The sequence below is a fragment of the Eurosta solidaginis genome, chromosome 2 (assembly GCF_040869045.1).
Source record: "Eurosta solidaginis isolate ZX-2024a chromosome 2, ASM4086904v1, whole genome shotgun sequence".
Taxonomy (NCBI): Eukaryota; Metazoa; Arthropoda; class Insecta; order Diptera; family Tephritidae; genus Eurosta; species Eurosta solidaginis.
The window spans coordinates 78,619,988-78,640,565 of NC_090320.1; the positions used below are offsets into that span (position 1 = coordinate 78,619,988).

The following is a 20,578-nucleotide window of genomic DNA, read 5'->3' on the forward strand; positions in this document are numbered from 1 at the left end:
AATGACCCCGGGTTGCATTGGCGGCCTTCAGCCGAGCTTATAAAAAATTACCCTGTCCGGTCAACCATTGAGGTGGAATCAAAATTAAATGCGTGCAAAATCCCTTTGTACACAAAATATATTTCAGTGCACAAAAATATTACAACAACATGAAAATTGTCAACTTCAACTGCAAATATCTCCGGACAGAGATACAATTTTTCTTTTCCGCCTTAGGATTATTGTTATCGAGGTCCCCTCTCTAGATATTTTTGGACGCGTATTAGCAGTAGACTACGGTCCTGGAATTTTACCTGAATATGTCAACATGCCCAATACATTTCGTTATGGCATCTCCATTATTTAGTAATGACATTTTTACGTGAATCGATTTAATAGTCGAGATTTTGACGTTGAACGATGAATTTTGAATTGGTTTAGGTTTCGTATGTTCATATGTAGGTTTACGAGAGTGTACGATTCCTTGGTGTCCGTACTTTTCATAAAACCTATGTTCAGCCACACTAAAGGTAAGGCCACATTAGGCTGTACTACGCAGCACTGCACTGCACTACAAAATATTCTTTGCATGTATTCTTATGAGGTAATTCACACCTAGCGTCAGCAGCACTGCGCGACCCGACACAGCGCAGCAAATTTGATCATCTAGGCAAAAAAGCCGCGTTGGGAAGTGTCGCGCAGTGCTGCTGCCGCTAGGTGTGAATTGCCTCATAAGAATACATGCAAAGAATTTTGCACCATCTTTTTTCAATCTGGGCAAAAGAGTGTGGAGCTCTCCTTCCTCATATCCTGAGGATGAGATGTCTTGGACCCATGGCCACGACCTTTTTCTTTTCCTTTCCTCTTCTTCGCAGAAAAATGAAATAATTACAGCTTCAAAAACTGTGTCGTCCATTTTGCAAACAAAAATAAGCACAAACTTTTGCCGCAATGTGTCGCTCGATTGCCGCTCAATGTGAATTGCAAAAATATGTCGCTCTGTGAGGCGCCGCTGCTGCTACGTGTCGCGCAGCGTAATGTGCGCGTACCTTAATAGATAATGGCATAGTTAATAAATTCATCATAAAATTAAAATAAATATTATAAGGAATTACGCAGTTAGGTACTTATCGGGTATTTGTAAACTGATTGCTTCTTATTTCTACTACTAATATTTTTCGAAAATTCGCAAAGAAACAACATAGTTAACGGATGTCAATTCAATTTGGGAGCAAAATGGCTGTAATTGTCAAAAAATGTGTCTGTCGAGCAAACCTCTTGTGATTGAATCATGAGTTGACCCATCGTTTGGGAACAGCGTGTAATACATTTCCACTGTTTTCGGTCCTAAAAGCCACAAAAATGTTGCAATTTTGACGTCAGCTTTTTCTTTTAGTTTTCCATTGGCATGTAGGTACATGCAAAGAGTTCCTTTCCATGTGGGCCAGTCTTTAGCGAGATTACTGCAGTCCAATTCAGGCGGTAGTCGATTTTCTGCCATTATGGCAATTATCAATGGTAATTATATTATAAAAGTATAAAACTTGATGTGTTTTGGCCCACTTATGAAACCGTGTATCATTCAATAAAACAATTGATTTGATTGATATTTAAAGATTTAATTTAATTTCCTCTTAGCGTGTGTGCACAGCTAGATTGTTTAAAACGGAAGTATATGTCTTACAATTGGTGTACTAAAGTTATCGAACTGCACACTAATAACACATTGGTAATATTATACAGACAAAGAGGATAAATATAATAAGAGTCGTCACTCGTTATTTTTTAGGCATTTACTCGATGTAAACTATGAGGTAGTCGCTACTTTTTTTTGGGCGAGATGTTTATAAATGTCTTCTATACATTTTCATGTTGTATTTGTGTTTATTTTTCCGACTGTATTTAATTAAGTATTTAATTCTCTTTCCAAAAAACACGTTTGCATAAAGTGACAACACCGCATGGATAAATAGAAGGCAATTCAAAAATGTCCCTCATAAAACAAAAGTAGCGACTACCTCATAGTTTACATCGAGTAAATGCCTAAAAAATAACGAGTGACGGCTCTTATTATATTTATCCTCTTTGCTATAAGATGTTACGGTCTGCTGCTACGGTCTACGGCTATGATCCACTTGAGAGCGGTTCACGCGAACACACCTAGCGATGTGGCGAAAGTGGCGATAAAAAAATATCGAAAACCGGAAAAAGACAGACCTGCCATGACTAGCGAAAAAAGAAGAGGATCATGAGTTTCCGCCGTATACACAAAAAGACAGAAAACAAAAAATTTGGTAAGGAAAAAAATGAAGAAAAATCGCCGAGTTTCCGGCCAAATCGACACCAAAAAAGATGATGGTGGTAAAACGTATTCACCTATGGTGTTTGTAAGTGATTATTGGGACTTACAACGTGAACATTTTCCCATCAATGAAACAACGCCAGAATTAGATCTGCATTTAACCTATCAACCATTAGGCATGTTCAAGTGGCAATTGTATGCAGCGCAGCAAATAAAAAAATTTTGGGTGGTAATCAATCTTAACTAGTTAGGACACTACCCCCGGCGTAAAGGCCAGCACGAAGCTTTTTCGCTACCTGGGTCATTTGGTCACCTCGGACCACAGCGTCAACCACAACCAACGGTGCCTACTATTACCACGGGCATCACCATCGGCAGTACCTCCCCCAACTCCTTCATAAGCGCAACCACGAGCGCAACAACCATTAGACGTACCGCTACACCAGTTGCAACGCACGTAGCGGGGCCACGTACATAGGCTTGAGGCCATTAATGTCAACCATTTTACCACCATCCTCTTTTTTGGTGTCGATCTGGCCGGAAACTCGGCGATTTTTCTCGATTTTTATTTCTTACCAAAATTTTTTCTATCTTTCTTCGTGTGTATGCAGCCGGAAACTCCTTGCCTTTTTTTCCTACTGATGGCAGGTCTGTCTTTTTCTTGTTTTCGATATTTTTTTTTCGCCACTTTCGCCACATCGCTAGGTGTGTTCGCGGGAACACGCTCCCAAGTGGATCGTAGCCGTAGACCGTAGCAGCAGACCGCAACAAACCTGCTTCCACGGTAAATGCGTTTCCATAACAGATGGCGCCCAACGCGATTTGGTGCCCGAGGCGCTGTCGCGCTGGTCATTTTGGTCAACTTGTGAAGTTGACCATCCCATCAGTCCGAGGTGTGCAGCCGCAGGAGCAGCCACCTGCGTTGCGGTGGGATGGTTGGACGGATCAAGTTGTCCAGAATGATCATCGATGACAGTTGCTGAGGGCGCCATAACAGATGGCGCCCAACGAGATTTCGTTCCTGAGGCGCTGTCGCGCTGATCATTCCGGGTGAACTTGTGAAGTTGACCATCTCACAAGTCCGAGGTGAGCAGCCGCAGGAGCAGCCACCTGCGTTGCGGTGGGATGGTTGGACGGATCAAGTTGTCCGAAGTGATCATCGTTGACAGTTGCTGAGGCGCCATAACAGATGGCGCCCAACGTGGCGCCTGAGGCGCTGGCCGCGAGGGTCAGTCGGGTCAACCTGTGAAGTTGACCATCCCACCAGTCCGAGTGAGCAGCCACAGAAGCTGCCACCTACGTTGCGGTGGGATGGTTGGACAGATCAGGTTGTCCGGGCTGGTCATCGGGGGCAGTGGCCGAAGGAGCCACGTGACTTCACGTCAGTCTCCGAATTTTTTTTATTTCACCCGATGAGGCAGTGCTGCACGCACTTGATTTTTTTTTGTAAGTGGGTTTTTATGTTTCCCGATGTTTTGTCCGTTAGTCGGCTTTGGTATATATATGTCCGCTAATTGGGTTTCAATTTTTTTTTAATGTTAAATTTTTTTTTAATAAATTTTTTTTTTTTTTGCCGAATTTGTTTTGTTTTGTGTTGTCTGGAGTGTGTGTATGTGTTGATAGGACCCCAGCTCATCCCACGTCTCAGGTGGCAACACATAGTGCCACCTGGATTGTGACGGGTTGAGCTGGGATTAAGAGTGGCACTCCTTCCTGTCCCACCAGACTGGGGGAGTGGTTCCGGAACCGCTCCACCCATTGCGGCGGAGGCAGGAGGGGTGTCCAACGAGAATGGACGGGAGGCATCAACACCCCACCCAGTCCCAGGGGCAAGCCCCTGGAGACTGCCCCTGCGTTGCGGCTGGGCGTGTTGAGACTAACCCGTGTGTGCCTGGAGTGACCCTAGTGGCCCCAACCAGTCTCGGAGGGGGGCCTTAAGACCCCCTCGCATTGCGGTTGGGAGCACTAGGGACAAGTATGAATGAGTTTATGTAATTTTTTTTGTTTTTTTTTGCCTGTAGCCGAATGCCTTCGGGAAGGGGATGTCAGCATTCGCATTGGTTGCATAATACCTTTAAATTGCTTAACCGCCTTTAATTTTCCAGCTTTGGGAATTTTTATTTTTTTACATATAAATTTATAAACATAAACTTTTTTTTGTATTTCTAAGCGCCTTACGTGACATAAGTTTTTTTGTTTTGCTTGACCAAATTTTTCCCTTGAACATGTCGCGCGACCAGTCATTCGGGCAACCGGACCGGAACACTCCGTTCGGGTGTACGGGGAATCCCCGGAGAAACCAGCAACGGGGCAATACAAATAGAGGGGACTTCTCTCAGGCCAGGCGTCCCTTGGTGGTGCACACCCCAGTAGGCGGACAATACGGAGATCCCGCGTTAATAAACATGGGCTCGGACCTGAATGACCCTCGCGAGAAACTGGACAGACCTATAAGCACCAGTCACGTGAACGCGAACGATATATCGGGGCTAATGGCCAATGTGGCGACCTACGCACCCGAAGGAGCTGGTGCTTTACCACCAAATCAGGAAATGGGAAATTTTGGAGACGCTACAAGTGATCGGCCGAATACACTAGGAATGCAGGACGAAGCCACTCGTTGAGGCTCGTGGGTGGACGTGCTACACCAATTGTTCCAGGCTTCGCAGGAGGAAATGCGGAGAGAGATGGGCTCAATTAGAGCCAATATGGCCCAGCTCAACGCCGCTCTCGAATCCGCGCAGCAAGCAAATCAGCAAAACAGGAACGCAAGTAGGATGGACCGTAACCCATTTCCGACGGGAGTACCACCAATGTACCCGACTCCAAGCAGCATAGCAGTAAAACCGCAGGAGTGGAAAATCTCATTTGACGGCACTGGGAGCGTGGCCGATTTCCTTTTCAAACTGAACACCTTGTGTGAGCGCACACAATGCCCTGACGAACAAATAATGGCTAGTTTCCACTTGTTCCTTTCTGGACGAGCCGAAGAATGGTACTGGCTTTTCACGAAACAAAACCCGAACGCGACTTATGTCTTTTTGTGCTACTCACTGAAAAGAGAATTTGGCACTTTGAAGACTGACCACGAGAACATGATGGAGATCTCCATGCGGAAGCAAAAAGCAAGTGAGTGTAATGACGTGTTTCACACGGACATAATCTCCTTGAACGCGCGCTTAAGAGACCCAATGTCGGAGCTTCTACTGATTGACATAATAAAAAGGAACGTCAACAGTAGCCTTAAGCTAATGCTTTTTAATGCGGACGTAAGGAACCTTCATGATCTACGCGATGTAGCACGCAGAGGTGAACAAGTGCTGAAAGAAAGCAATCTGCTGGGAGCCACTTACCCAGGACGGCATGTAAGCGAAGCACGCGTGACAACCCCGGACATGAAGATGGAAGGCGAGGACGGCGAGATGGACCCGCAGATAGAGGCGCTGGAATACCGACGCAGCAGGCGACCGGACTATTCCGGAATCCAATGCTGGAATTGCCAGGCAATGGGCCACTCCTACATATATTGCGAGGAACCCATTAGGAGTCCATTTTGCTTTAGATGCGGGTATAAGGGTGTAGTTACCCCTAAATGCCCCAGGGACCATCGCAGACAGGGAGGGAGGCGTCGCCCCGTGCACCGAACCAGAGGGCGAACCTCTGCATGGAGATGGTGAGCTTCCGAGGTGCAGTAGTACCTTGGCGGGAAAACCCTCGACTGTAATAATAACTTTCCCTGATAGTACTGACGATTCGAATAGTTCTGAATCCGAGAGTCGAACGTCCTCTTTCACGATGGGCGAGCCAATCAAAATTCTGCGACGCCAGCATAGGGATATCGCTTGCCAAACGCAGCTTCCACCAAACCTAGAAGAAAGGGAACATAGGTGTAAACAAATAAGACATACCAATTTTGAACAATATCCGGTATCGGACAATATTTTGAAGTGTAGGAAGAGATACCACCGGAGAGTACAGGAGCGTAGACTGCTGCAAGCCACCACGTTAACGCTTACAGAGGACGAAAGGCCTTTAGTAAAGGCTAAAATTAAAGATAGTTTTCTTGTAGGGCTGTTGGACTCGGGAGCCAACGTCTCCATCTTAGGAAAAAACGGAGTAGAATTCCTAGAGGATAACGGCTTTGAATATCAGCCCTTATATGCGTTCGTATATACCGCGGGCGGCAACAAGCAAAAAATTTTAGGCTCAGTATCTCTACCGGTCACCTTTAAAAATATCACAAAGGTTATTCGTTTTTACCTTGTCCCCTCACTTCTCCAAGAAGCATACTTCGGGGTAGATTTTTGGAGAGCATTTGCGTTAGCTCCCGAAATATTCCCAAGCGTAGAGTGTTTAGAGGTTAGACTTGAGAAGGAAGAAGAACTTAACCTGCACGAATTGTCACCAACGCAAAAATTAGAATTGCAAAAGGTCATCGAGACGTTTCCTTCATACGAGGAATTAGACCTAGGGCAAACGAAATTAGTGGAGCACCACATCGACACCGGTGAAGCTGTACCTATAAAAAGCAAACATTTCCCTCTTTCGCGACCGAGGCCAGCCGAAGCTTTTAGAGAACTAGACAGGTTACTCGAATTAGGAGTTATAGAAGAATCCAACTCCCCGTGGTGTAGTCCTGTAGTACTGGTCCGGAAACCAGGTAAAGTTAGGCTGTGCATAGATTCGAGGAAGGTCAACGCGGTGACTAAGAAGGACTCGTACCCCCCGCCTCATATCAACGGCTTATTGAGCAGACTCAAGGACACGCATTTTATTAGTGGCATTGATCTGAAGGACGCGTTCTTCCAGATCAAATTGACAGAGTCCTCTAAGGAAAAAACAGCATTCGCAGTTCCGGGGAGACATCTGTACTACTTCAAAGTAATGCCATTTGGTCTGTGCAATGGACCACAGACTATGAGTAGGCTGATGGACAAGGCAATCCCTTCGCGTCTGCGAGAGAACGTCTTTGTCTAGCTGGACGATCTGATGGTATGTAGCACTAATTTTGAGGATCACCTGAAATTGCTAGCGGAAGTGGCCCAATGTTTGAGAGACGCAGGGCTGACAATAAACGTGGAAAAAAGTAAATTTTTTCAGAAGGAAATACGCTACTTAGGATACTTGATAGGCAGCGGGTGTCTGAAAGTGGATCCGGGAAAAATAGAAGCAATGCAAAACTTCCCGATCCCTAAATCCCCTCGGCAAGTGCGTAGGTTTGTGGGCATGGCGAATTGGTACAGGGCGTTTATTACCAATTTTGCTGACTTGGCAGGTCCCTTGACCGACTGTCTTCGTAAGTCAGCAGGCCCGTTCAAGCTTACCTCTGATGCTATAGAGGCCTTCGAAAAGCTAAAAGTAGCTTTGAGTTCCGCCCCTGTTTTGGCCCAACCAGACTTTTCAAGGGAATTCGTAATACAATGCGACGCTTCCAAAGTAGGTGTTGGCGGAGTGTTGTTCCAGGTCGATGATGAGGGCGCTGAGCATCCAATCGCGTTCGTGTCGAAAAGGCTGAATAATGCTCAACGCAATTATACAGTAACCGAGCTGGAATGTCTTGCAGCCATAATCAGTGTGAAGCGTTTCCGACCCTATGTCGAAGGATTACCTTTTCGGATTATTACGGACCACTCCAGTCTCAAGTGGTTGATGACACAAAAAGACTTGAGCGGGAGGTTGGCGAGATGGTCACTCTTACTGCAAAGATACGACTTTAGAATGGAACATCGTAAGGGCACCCTGAATGTAGTACCAGACGCGCTGTCGCGTTTCGATGCTGACGAGTTAACTTTCACTACCACACCCGGAGAAATAGATTTAGTCTCTCCCGAATTTAGCAGCAACGAATATTTAGACTTAATTCGGACCGTCACCGAAAACGAGGAATCACTTCCGGATTTGCGAGTTGTGGACGGGGTAATTTTCAAAAGAGTTAAGTTTCGTAAGGGGATGGAAGGGGAAGAAGACTCGCTGTGGCGTTTATGGTTGCCAAAAGGGTTGACTGAGGAAGCAGTGAGATTAGCACATGACGCTAACCGGAGTTACCATGGCGGATGGCAGAAAACCTTAGAACGTGTTAGGCAGAAGTACTTCTGGCCGCAGCAGGCTAAGGACGTCAGGGACTACGTCCAGCGTTGTGACACCTGCAAAACGGTAAAACCCACCAATCAGCAGTCGAGACCACCTATAGGGAGTACCTTTGAATCCGAAAGGCCATTTCAGCGGTTGTATTGCGACTTTCTAGGGCCGTATCCGAGATCTAAGCGGCGAAATCAATTTCTTTTCATAGTATTAGACCATTTTTCAAAATACGTTTGGCTAAAGCCCATGCAGAGAGCCACCACTGTTAACGTTATAAATTACTTCGCTTCAGAAATTTTTCCGGCTGTAGGGGTCCCTGAGTTTATTCACAGTGACAATGGTAAACAGTTTATCTCGAAGGAAATGAACCAATTTTTAGTAAATTACGGGGTGACGCACGTGAGGACGGGGCTATATTCTCCACAAGCGAACGCATCCGAACGCGTCAATAGAGAAATTGTTTCTAAGATTAGGATTTTCCTGAAGGATAAGCCTGACCACACCGATTGGGATAAGCATATACCCGAAATTTTATCAGTCTTGAGAAGTGATTTTCATACGGCGATTCAGTGTTCTCCATACTTTGCATTATATGGCCAAAATATGGTCCAGCATGCCGCAATGTACAAAATTTTAGCGAAGCTCGGCAGCCTTCGGGAAGACCAAGTTACGATAGTAAGCCGAACTGACAAGTTGACTAATATCCGTGAGCAAATCCGTAAAAATTTAGATCAGGCTAAGGATAGGGGAGTAACCACCTATAACAAGCGCTCTAGGCAAGTCAACTACAAGGAAGGTCAGGAAGTTTTTCGAAGAAACTTTGCCTTAAGTAACTTTAAACAGGGTATTAACGCCAAATTCCTGCCGAAATACCTTAAGTGTCGTGTGCTTCGAAAAATAGGCAATGCACTGTATGATCTCGAAGACCTAAACGGGAAATTGATAGGTCACTTTCACGCTTCGGACATTCGTCCGCAATGAGCCAGAAAACGTTTCCTTGCTAAATTACAATTTGATTTTTTTTATATACCTACCAATTGGACTTTTTTTGTCTGGGCGTTTTGGCGGTCGGGGACATCTCGCCCAGTATTCTCCCCGAACAATGACCTCATAGGTTGTTCACACGCGTACTCACCGAGGACCGTGAACATCCTGGCAGTCCACGCTTAGGTCGGACTAGCCTTTCGGAGTTTGGACGAGTTCTCCAGATCAAAATGTCTACCTCTTTTTTTTGCTTTGCCTTCCTGTGGGAGCGATACCCACTGGAACCATCTTTCGGAGTTTTGACGAGTTCTCCATAACAAAATGTCTAATTGCCGCAAAGCCCTTATAACTAGGAAACAGAAATTACTCCCAACTTGACGTAATTTTTTTTTTGATAGACCTATGTTGCCCGGCTAGCTTCGTAGGAGGACTTTGAGACTCTTATCTCAGGGGTGAGTCGTGCCCCACGTTGCTTGTCGTCGAAGATGCCTGGCAGTAGCTTCCCCCAGACGATCCGGTTTCCTGTTCGCTTCATCGTCAGGTCTCCAAAGCGAAGCAGGTTTGTTACGGTCTGCTGCTACGGTCTACGGCTATGATCCACTTGGGAGCGGTTCACGCGAACACACCTAGCGATGTGGCGAAAGTGGCGATAAAAAAATATCGAAAACCGGAAAAAGACAGACCTGCCATGACTAGCGAAAAAAGAAGAGGACCATGAGTTTTCGCCGTATACGCAAAAGGCAGAAAACAAAAAATTTGGTAAGGAAAAAAATCAAGAAAAATCGCCGAGTTTCCGGCCAAATCGACACCAAAAAAGATGATGGTGGTAAAACGTATTCACCTATAGTGTTTGTAAGTGATTATTGGGACTTACAACGTGAACATTTTCCCATCAATGAAACAACGCCAGAATTAGATCTGCATTTAACCTATCAACCATTAGGCATGTTCAAGTGGCAATTGTATGCAGCGCAGCAAATAAAAAAATTTTGGGTGGTAATCAATCTTAACTAGTTAGGACACTACCCCCGGCGTAAAGGCCAGCACGAAGCTTTTTCGCTACCTGGGTCATTTGATCACCTCGGAGCACAGCGTCAACCACCACCAACGGTGCCTACTATTACCACGGGCATCACCATCGGCAGTACCTCCCCCAACTCCTTCATAAGCGCAACCACGAGCGCAACAACCATTAGACGTACCGCCACACCAGTTGCAACGCACGTAGCGGGGCCACGTACATAGGCTTGAGGCCATTAATGTCAACCGCCTTAGTTGCCACGTTGGGCGCCATCTGTTATGGAAACGCATTTACAGTGGAAGCAGTAAGGAAGGCGGTCGGCATGATGTGTTGGTGCAGTGGCTAGTCATTGTCGGCTGGGGCGGGTCCTTGCCAACCTTACTGTTCCTGCGCCATAAACAGAAAAAAGTTCCTATCATGCCTTTAAAAAAAAGAGCTGTCAAAAAGCGCAGAGACCGACTCAAAACGCTTGAAATTCAAAATAAAACAACATCCGGCCGAACCGGATGTCACGGACAGACCGTTGGCATTCAAAATCTAAATTCAAAAAAAAACTGACGCAAAAAAAATTACCGAACCGGACATGACCGGTTACTACTCTGAAATCAAAATTCAAAAAAAACTGCTGAAAATAAAATAAAAGAACCAAAAGGAAAATAAACAAAAAGGGCCGAATATATAGAGGGGCGCCGCGGGTGGTGTTGCGACGCCCGGTGCTTATGCCCACCCTCAAAATCCATGGCCACCGACGCACCTAAATTTCGGTGGCCCCTTACCTGTATGCCTACCTAGTGCCTTCTAAATAAATGGCGACGCCAGCATTCCCATATTGCTAACAAATTTATTCAATGTTCATTATTACTACTAACATAGCTTTCTACTTTTGTTCTTACTATAAGGGTTTTGAATGGGTTTATGTTTATAAATTCATTGAAAGTAATAATAGTCGGTTTGTTTTATAATCTAATATACTATGTATGTAATAAAAACAAATCTTTTTTTTTTTGTAGAACTTTGGTCAAATGCCCTTTTCTCCTTTTTCTTTTACAAATCTATCTTAGGGCTGTACAGTTTGGATACAACTTCTGATAATTGGGGCCCCCTTACAAAATTAATAGTTGTTGTATTAAACTTACTTTGAGTTTACCTGAACATCAATTCGATATTACACATAGTATAATGACAGTAATATGTACTATGCACTAAGAAATTAGTTATAAACGCAACTAGGACTAAACTTGGGGTAAATCCTACCCCTCAAAAAATATTGTTTCACAAGCTCAAGTAAAACGTAAGCTTTTAGATTCATGGAAAAATTACCGAAGTCATTCACCTGTTCAGGTAAAACATGAACCCTTTAAACTTATAGTGCAATTAATGAAATTGTTTTACTTGTTCAGTTGAAACGTTAACTATTTTACATGTAACGGTCAGGGTTGGTATTGTTTCGGGTTTAGTCCGACTCAGTCACCAAAAAATGTATACAACAAAAAGTTTTGTTTTGATAACGCCAGCTAACCCGCATTACTTGTTATTTGCGCCTCTCAATATAGAGTTAATGCATTTTACTGATAATGCGACTGAACTTGAATTACCAATAAAACTTTATTCCTTACCGAAACAATATCAACACTTTTGCTCACTCCAAAATCATATTCGCCACGATGGCATCAATTAAAAAAAATGTAATAGTAAAATTCTACCACAACGCAAAGCAGATTTTAATACCTGAAACGCCTTTTTCTTTGTTTCACAGGCAGTATAAATTGCACACCTATGACCATTAAAATATGCTTTGTTTTTTTGTTGGTTAAAAATTTTTTTTTTTGTAGAAAAAAGGCAATTTACTAAGACTTAAACAATACATAGATGTATACTCGAATATGTCTTTTTTTGTTTTTTACCCAATTAGCTTTATACCTTGTTTTGCAACACTAAATAATTACATTAAATTGATCTTCGTGGTTTTTAGTTGTAGCATATAAACTTCACATTATTATCAATCTTGAGTTGTTTTTATGCTTTTTTTAATATTAGTGCATTTAACTACAGGGAATTCATTATTCATTTTTCTACCAAATTGCAATCCTATTTACAGTGCAAAAGTATTTAGCACATTGGTCTTTGTGTTTTATATAAACAATTCACTTTTAATTTCGTGGTTGCTACATTAACATTATATAATGTTGCGGAGTCAAAATATAATTTTAAAAGAAAAGGTTAAGGCTTCAAATACATAATTTCAGTTCAGTAGTGGAACGAACTCACCGCTTTAACCGCTGATGTTCGTTATCTCAATTGGAATGGCCACAGGCCTATATTCGCTGTATCGTGATTGTCATTGTAGCAGGTTTAATGTAGCCCAATTTGGTCGTAGTTGATAAGGGTTGCGCTAGTTGTGTTATTGCCGGTATGGACGCAGTCAATAAAGGTGCGCTAGTCTTGGGGTCGGTGGAACCGCCTGTGGTTGGTGTTGACATTAATGGCCTCAAGCCTATGTACGTGGCCCCGCTACGTGCGTTGCAACTGGTGTGGCGGTACGTCTAATGGTTGTTGCGCTGGTGGTTGCGCTTATGAAGGAGTTGGGGGAGGTACTGCCGATGGTGATGCCCGTGGTAATAGTAGGCACCGTTGGTGGTGGTTGATGCTGTGGTCCGAGGTGACCAAATGACCCAGGTAGCGAAAAAGCTTCGTGCTGGCCTGTACGCCGGGGGTAGTGTCCTAACTAGTTAAGATTGATTACCACCCAAAAATTTTTTATTTGTTGCGCTGCATACAATTGCCACTTGAACATGCCTAATGGTTGATAGGTTAAATGCAGATCTAATTCTGGCGTTGTTTCATTGATGGGAAAATGTTCACGTTGTAAGTCCCAATAATCACTTACAAACACCATAGGTGAATACGTTTTACCACCATCATCTTTTTTGGTGTCGATTTGGCCGGAAACTCGGCGATTTTTCTTGGTTTTTTTCCTTACCAAATTTTTTGTTTTCTGTCTTTTTGTGTATACGGCGGAAACTCATGGTCCTCTTCTTTTTTCGCTAGTCATGGCAGGTCTGTCTTTTTCCGGTTTTCGATATTTTTTTATCGCCACTTTCGCCACATCGCTAGGTGTGTTCGCGTGAACCGCTCCCAAGTGGATCATAGCCGTAGACCGTAGCAGCAGACCGTAACAAAGATACTCCTATTATGTTACATCTTTAAAATGAACGCATCTGTATCAAAGAGGATAAATATAATAAGAGCCGTCAATCGTTATTTTTTAGGCATTTACTCGATGTAAACTATGAGGTAGTCGCTACTTTTGTTTTATGAGGGACATTTTTGAATTGCCTTCTATTTATCCATGCGGTGTTGTCACTTTATGCAAACGTGTTTTTTGGAAAGAGAATTAAATACTTAATTAAATACAGTCGGTAAAATAAACACAAATACAACATGAAAATGTATAGAAGACATTTATAAACATCTCACCCAAAAAAAAAGTAGCGACTACCTCATAGTTTACATCGAGTAAATGCCTAAAAAATAACGAGTGACGGCTCTTATTATATTTATCCTCTTTGCTTATAGTATGTGGCTTACACACTCAACGCACATGCATATTTATTATTTTTGCAAGGTTGATGGGACTAAATCGAATATCACAATGAAAATTACTTTAAAGCTCTCAGCAACAGCTTTCGTTTGATATCCATATTACACACACTTTCTAGCGGTATCCGGGCCCACGTTTTGTTCTATATCTCGAGACCCTAGTCACCCAGTGGTATAAAACTTACTCTGTACTAAAGCACACATCAACAGCTTCAATTTGATAACCATAATGTAAAAAAAACATCCTAGTGTTACCCTGATCCACGTTTTGGCATATATCTCGAGACCCTAGTCACCCAGAGGTATGAAAATTACCCTGCACTAAAGCACTCATCAACAGCTTTCGTTTGTTATCCATATTCTATAAACACATTCTAGCATGCCCGGGTCCACGTTTTGGCCTATATCTCGAGATCCTAGTCACACAGGGGTATGAAAATTATACTCTACTAAAGCACTCATCCGCAGTTTTCAATTGTTATCCATAGTCTACAAACACATTTTAGGGGTACCCGGGTCCATGTTTTGGCCTAAATCTCGAGACCCTGCGCGTCGATCACATACAAACCTATGTGCAAAACACCGCGTGAGGCACACGCAACTTACGTGAAAGTTTGAACAAAATCGACCGGCGTATCTCTTCAAACACCGGCTACCAACTAACACACATTTTAGCCTTTCTTTTTATTATATATAAGATTACAATGTTCTTGGGCAAAAGTTGTATGGTGAAAATATCACAGCGACACCTTGCATCACTTTTCTTTAAATTTATATCCCTATCTTGAGACCCCAGTCACCCAGGGGTATGAAAATACCCCTCTACTAAAGCAATCACCAACAGCTTTCATTTGATATCCATATTCTATAAACACATTCTAGGGGTACCCGGGTCCACGTTTTCGCCTAAATCTCTAGACCCTGCGCGTCGATCACATACAAACCTATGTGCAAAACACCGCGTGAGGCACACGCAACTTACGTGAAAGTTTGAACAAAATCGACCGGCGTATCTCTTCAAACACCGGCTACCAACTAACACACATTTTAGCCTTTCTTTTTATTATATATAAGATTACAATGTTCTTGGGCAAAAGTTGTATGGTGAAAATATCACAGCGACACCTTGCATCACTTTTCTTTAAATTTATATCCCTACTTAGATAAATGTTGCAAATAGGTGTAAAATGTAAACAGTCAAGACGCACACCTTTATCAAATATGTGTACCTTTAAAAATTGTGTGCCATAGCTGCCGTTCCTGGCACTTTCGTACTGAAACTGGTACTTTAAAAATGATTTGTTACGTTGGTACGTTATTTTTGAGTTTGGATCCTACACGAAAATGAATAATATATGTACGAAGATGTTAATGAAAATTTGATGTATTTTCTTGATCTTGAAATATAAAAAAATGGTAAATAACCATTTTTCTTTCATTACTGTGAAAAAATTTTTTTTTGGTACTCCCAAACAATTTTTTTGTGCGAAGAAAAATATGTAAGCGGTATGTAATTGGTTGCATTGCAAAAATTTAAATTTATATCACTTCTTAGAACAATGTTACAAATAGTAAAGGGGTCTACAACAAAAAACCGCATGAATAATTACAACAAAACTCGCACTATTAGCTAAAATATTGGTAAATTGAAGATTTTCCAAATTTTCTTTGCTGTAAATGAACAGTTAGTCCGATCCCAATAAAGGAAAGAAACAATTTTTGAAATCGGTCAAACCGTTTTTGAGTAATAGCTAAAATATTTTTTTAATGATTTTTTTTTAAATAAATTTTTTTGTCTTAAATGATCCCTGAATCAGATCGAACATAATAGAAAAAAAAAATTATTGAAATCGGTGGAGCCGTTTTTCAGGTTTGAACGACCTAACGCATACAAATTCATTTTTATATATATAGATAAATAAAAAAGAAATAATAATAAAGTTGACAACAGTTTAACCCTGTCACTTCGGCCGCTTAAGCTATGAGCAGTACAATTTTATGTTATAGACAAAGTGGCAAGGTTAAACCCTAGTCCACATAAAGTATAGTTTAAATTCGTTTTGAAAAACCGATCAGAAGACTTGACAGTACGGCTGGTATCTACTGATCCCTTAAATCCGCTAGCTATAGATATTAGTTATTAGTGTTGCCCTGTTCATCAGCTGACTTCTTCCTCATTGTGGCTTCAACTATTTCATCTATGTCAATTATAACTAAAGATTGCTTCATTATATAAAACAATACATTTTTAAAAATTAAAATTTTTTTTTAATCATGATTAACACATTCGTACTTGCGAGGAGCTCATCGTTGTTAAGAAGTTTCTCAAAATCACAATTTGATGCTGTTATACAAAGATTATCGTCTTTTACATCACGGCACATACTTCAAGAACGCAATGATCAATCCGGCACATTGCTCACACGTTTTACTAAACATGTTGCTATAGAATTGCAGAAGGATACACCTATTGTTCCCACGTCTATCAGGTATTCAGACTTTTTTCCTATAACCGACATCCGCTACTTGCGTAACGAATTGGCTCGAATAACTTCAGACCAATTGCCGGCACTTATTATATTTGCCTTCACATATCGGGCGAACGCTGATCCGCAAAAATATGCCAGCTTATTAAATGAATTGGATGCCAGAGCACTTCATCTGTTACCCAATATGGATATGGATACAATTTTAAGGACATTGTACGCCTTTCTTTATCTCATGCCGAATTGGATAATGCAAATTGATTTTTATAATGCAGCAATGAAACGATTGACCACAAATGAGTTTGTTGAAACAATAACTAAAGATAAATTTGTACAAATATGCTTTTATTTGGGCTTTAATAAAAGCCGGGACGTTCAACTAGTTGGGACATTTAAAAAATTCTTAAATCGACACATAGATTCACACCTCCCTAATTTGATTACATTGGACTTTGTTGTAATAGCAAATGCTGCTTTCAAAACATCTATTCGTGTGGAAAGTGAATTATACAATGAACGATTGAATGAAGAGCTTAAGAAGCTTTCACTCAATGAAGCTACGAATGATCCACTTTTAATAAGTCTAATCAAATCAATCCGCCTTCAGCGAATACAATCTGAGCAAGTTTGCGAGCACTTGAAAAAGCTTTGTACTCACGATATATTTGAAAGGATTCAGTTACGTGGATGTATGCATTTGTTTGCTTATTTTGCTGATAATCATTGGGATGATAATACTGCTATTGAACGTTTAGTAGAACATTGTTTGCAACGTCTCCAGTCCCCGAAAAGGTTTGACACATTGGCTAACGAAGAAGTCCGTTGCAAAGAACTTGCAACATTTTTATGGTGCTGCGCTCAACTCAATTACAAGATATCAGAAAACGATCTAAAACGAATAGAATTAATGATACTAAATAAAATTAATCAGAATGAATTTCAGTACTTTGTTGATCAGTTAGTAGATAGTTGTCTATCGTTGTGGACATTGGGGCACAAGTCACGAGATTTAATAGAGGCAACTATAGACCTTAAGTTAAGACCACAATACAATAATAAGAATGACCAACGAGAAAAGCCGAAAGTCGAAAGCCGTTTTGAGGTGCTTCTTGCAGCTATTGCAATAGAAGAGCCAACATGGAATTTAAAAAAACTAAAAATATCCCCGACGCAAAAAGTTGATACGCCAGCACCAGCATACTTACTAAAGAGTCGGAGTGATTTTGCAGAAATTAGCAATAAAATTTCAGAACATCCTAATGTAAACTCTGTTGATTTAGTTTGTCCTATTTTTGGCATAAATATACCAAGCATACTAGTCAGCTACAAGGGGCCGGATAATGTGAAAATGTTTATCGAGCTACTGTCAGATGAGCAAGAACTCAAGTGTAGTAAATCTCCAATTGGATTAATGCGACTCAAAATCCGTTTGTTAAAATCGATGGGGTACAAGGTCAATATAGTAAGTAATTTCACATATTATAGTTAGTAAAAATACTTGTGAATCGTTACATACCAAATCGGGGCCCGTCTTTCGTTTTACGATAAGTGATTGAAAATAAATTTCACTCAAATGATAACTATGCAACTGCCAATCTATTTTCGGGGCCCGTCTTTCGTTTTACGATAAGTGATTGAAAATCAGTTTCACTCAAATGATAACTATGCAACTGTCAATCTATTTCTATAAATTTTAATAAGTTATGGAACTAACGAGTAATATTTGTCGCTAGTTCACTAGAATGGGTTGGTCCCCGTACCAAAAAAAAAAAGTTGTGAAAGTCCTGCCGTTAATATTGTAACGAATTTAGGGAAACTCTGCTTATTTCACACCTTCTACTAACGTTCGTATCGCTAAACTGTTGAATAAATAACTCCAATATTCAGTAATGCAAAATGGTCTTTATTAAAGTACTTCAGAATAACACTTATACTTCGCAACCAATAGCGTGCTTAAATCAAACTGATTCCGGACTACGAAGCTTCTGCTGCTTTTATACTCTCTGCCCCAATGTCTAGACGTTTCTTCTTCTAGAATTCTCACCAGCCATACGCGAGTTTATTTGTAGTGTGTAACCATATGCGTGTGTATATGTGAGCGAAGTAGTAGCTGATGATGACATGCGTTTGTGAGTATCTCTCTGCTGCTTGTATGTATGTGTGTTCATGATGATTAATTTGTTTACGTACATACAAGTGTGGCAGCTTGCTTTATTGTTGTTGTGGCTTTATTTACTTAGTATCAGATTAGTGATGTGAGTATCACTTAGTGTCACTAATATTCGTCACAATATGAAGTTTATGGGGTTACGGAAACATTTTTTAAATTGGTTTTTGATCCTTCGCAATACAGCCGAAATTGTTTTTTATTGTAACATGGTTATTTGACATCCGATTTTTTAAATTGATGCGACATTATTTTGTGGAAGTTTGCATATTTTCTTTTAGTGTTGTTCCAACCTATGAAGTCGTTTTCACATGATTACTTCAGTTTATTTGGTTTTATTTTATTTTATTTTCCTTTATTTTGATTTACTTAATTTATTTATTATTACTGCTTAATAGGCATTAAACTTATTAAACTACTAAATATAATTCATTAATATAATTGAATGCTTAATTTTATTGAATATGCTGTCGTAATGTCAATTGATTCCGATCAACATATTGACTCGCATATCAAACGGACGAGTCTGGGAGCTACTTTTCTCAGAGAAGTTGGAAAGGACGCGTTTCCAATCCCAACCTTAGGTTAACAAAATTTGGAAAATATTTTTTTTTAATTATACTGGTACTTAATGCTGCCGGAATATATAAGTCTCCGTTCGATCTGAGTACTGTAACAGGTTAAATTCTTACCTATCCAGAATCAATGCCCATACAAAATGTATGACCTGCTTGCAATGTGTCCCGACATGACACCAACCATCTCTTTAATTACAATGTGGAACCAAAGCCTCTAACACCCCTCTCACTCTAGTCCACCCCTGTTGAAACTGTAAGTTTCCTTGGACTTCCGTTAGAGGATATTGATGACAATTTGTGATCGGTCGCACCTATTGGATGGGGCGAAGCACTGCTACAACAACAACAACAATTTGTGATCGGTCCGAATCTCTTTCTGCCATGAAAAGTTTCTTGGAGAAAAGTCCCGTTGTTGTTTTTGTTGTAGCAGTGCTTCGCCTAACCCAATAGTTGCGACCGATCACAAATTGTCATCAATATTCGCTAACGGGAGTCCAAGGAAACTTGCTGTTTCAACAGGGGTGGATCATAATGAAAGGGGCGTTAGAGGCGTTGGTTCCACATTACAATTAAAGAGATGGTTGGTGTCATGTGGGGACACATTGCAAGCGGGGCATACATTTTGTATGTCGGGGTTGATTCTGGATAGGTAAGAGTTTAACCTGTTACAGTATCCAGAACGAAGTTGAGCTAGAGTGACTCGCGTTTCCCTGGGGAGTATGCGTTCCTCTTCCGCAAGTTTTCGGTACTGTTCTTTGAGTACTGGATTCACCGGGCATTTCCTGGCGTAAAGGTCCGACGCGTGTTTGTGGATTTCACCAAGGACCTGAGTGCTCACCAAAATGTAGATCCTGACCAAACGTCACACCCAAGATTTCGGGGTGTAGGACAGTCGGTAGCGTAGTGCCATCGACGTGGATGTTCAAAATGGTCGACATTTGGGCCGTCCATCTTGCAAATAAGGTCGCGAAGGATTTAGTTGGTGATAATGCCAGGTTTCGCGAGGCGAAAAAACTGGAGAGGTCATGGAGGTAGCCGTTTACTCTGTTGCAAAGCTCATCGGTCTGTGGGCCTGGGCCTGTGGCCATTATTGTGTAGTCCTCGGCGTAGGAAACGATAGTGTTGTTGTTGTTGTAGCTTCGCCCCACCTAACAGCCGCGACCGATCACAAATTGTCATCAATATCCTCTAACGGGAGTCCAAGGAAACTTGCCGTTTCAACAGGGGTGGACCATAAGGAAAGGGGTGTTAGAGGCGTTGGTTCCACATTACAATTAAAGAGATGGTTGGTGTCATGTGGGGACACATTGCAAACGGGGCATACATTTTGTATGTCGGGGTTGATTCTGGATAGGTAAGAGTTTAACCTGTTACAGTATC

At 41.6% G+C, this 20,578-nt stretch overlaps 1 protein-coding gene across 1 annotated transcript in view; it reads left to right on the top strand.

The window, feature by feature from the left end:
• The first annotated feature begins 16,138 nt into the window (after positions 1 to 16,138).
• The window catches only part of LOC137242231 (uncharacterized), a 39,029-nt gene continuing 34,589 nt past the window's right edge, over positions 16,139 to 20,578 (top strand). Inside the window, exon 1 of the mRNA XM_067769596.1 lies at positions 16,139 to 17,915. Within this exon, the coding sequence (XP_067625697.1) occupies positions 16,242 to 17,915 (1,674 nt within the window). The 5' untranslated portion in view covers positions 16,139 to 16,241. The remainder of the gene's footprint in view (positions 17,916 to 20,578) is intronic.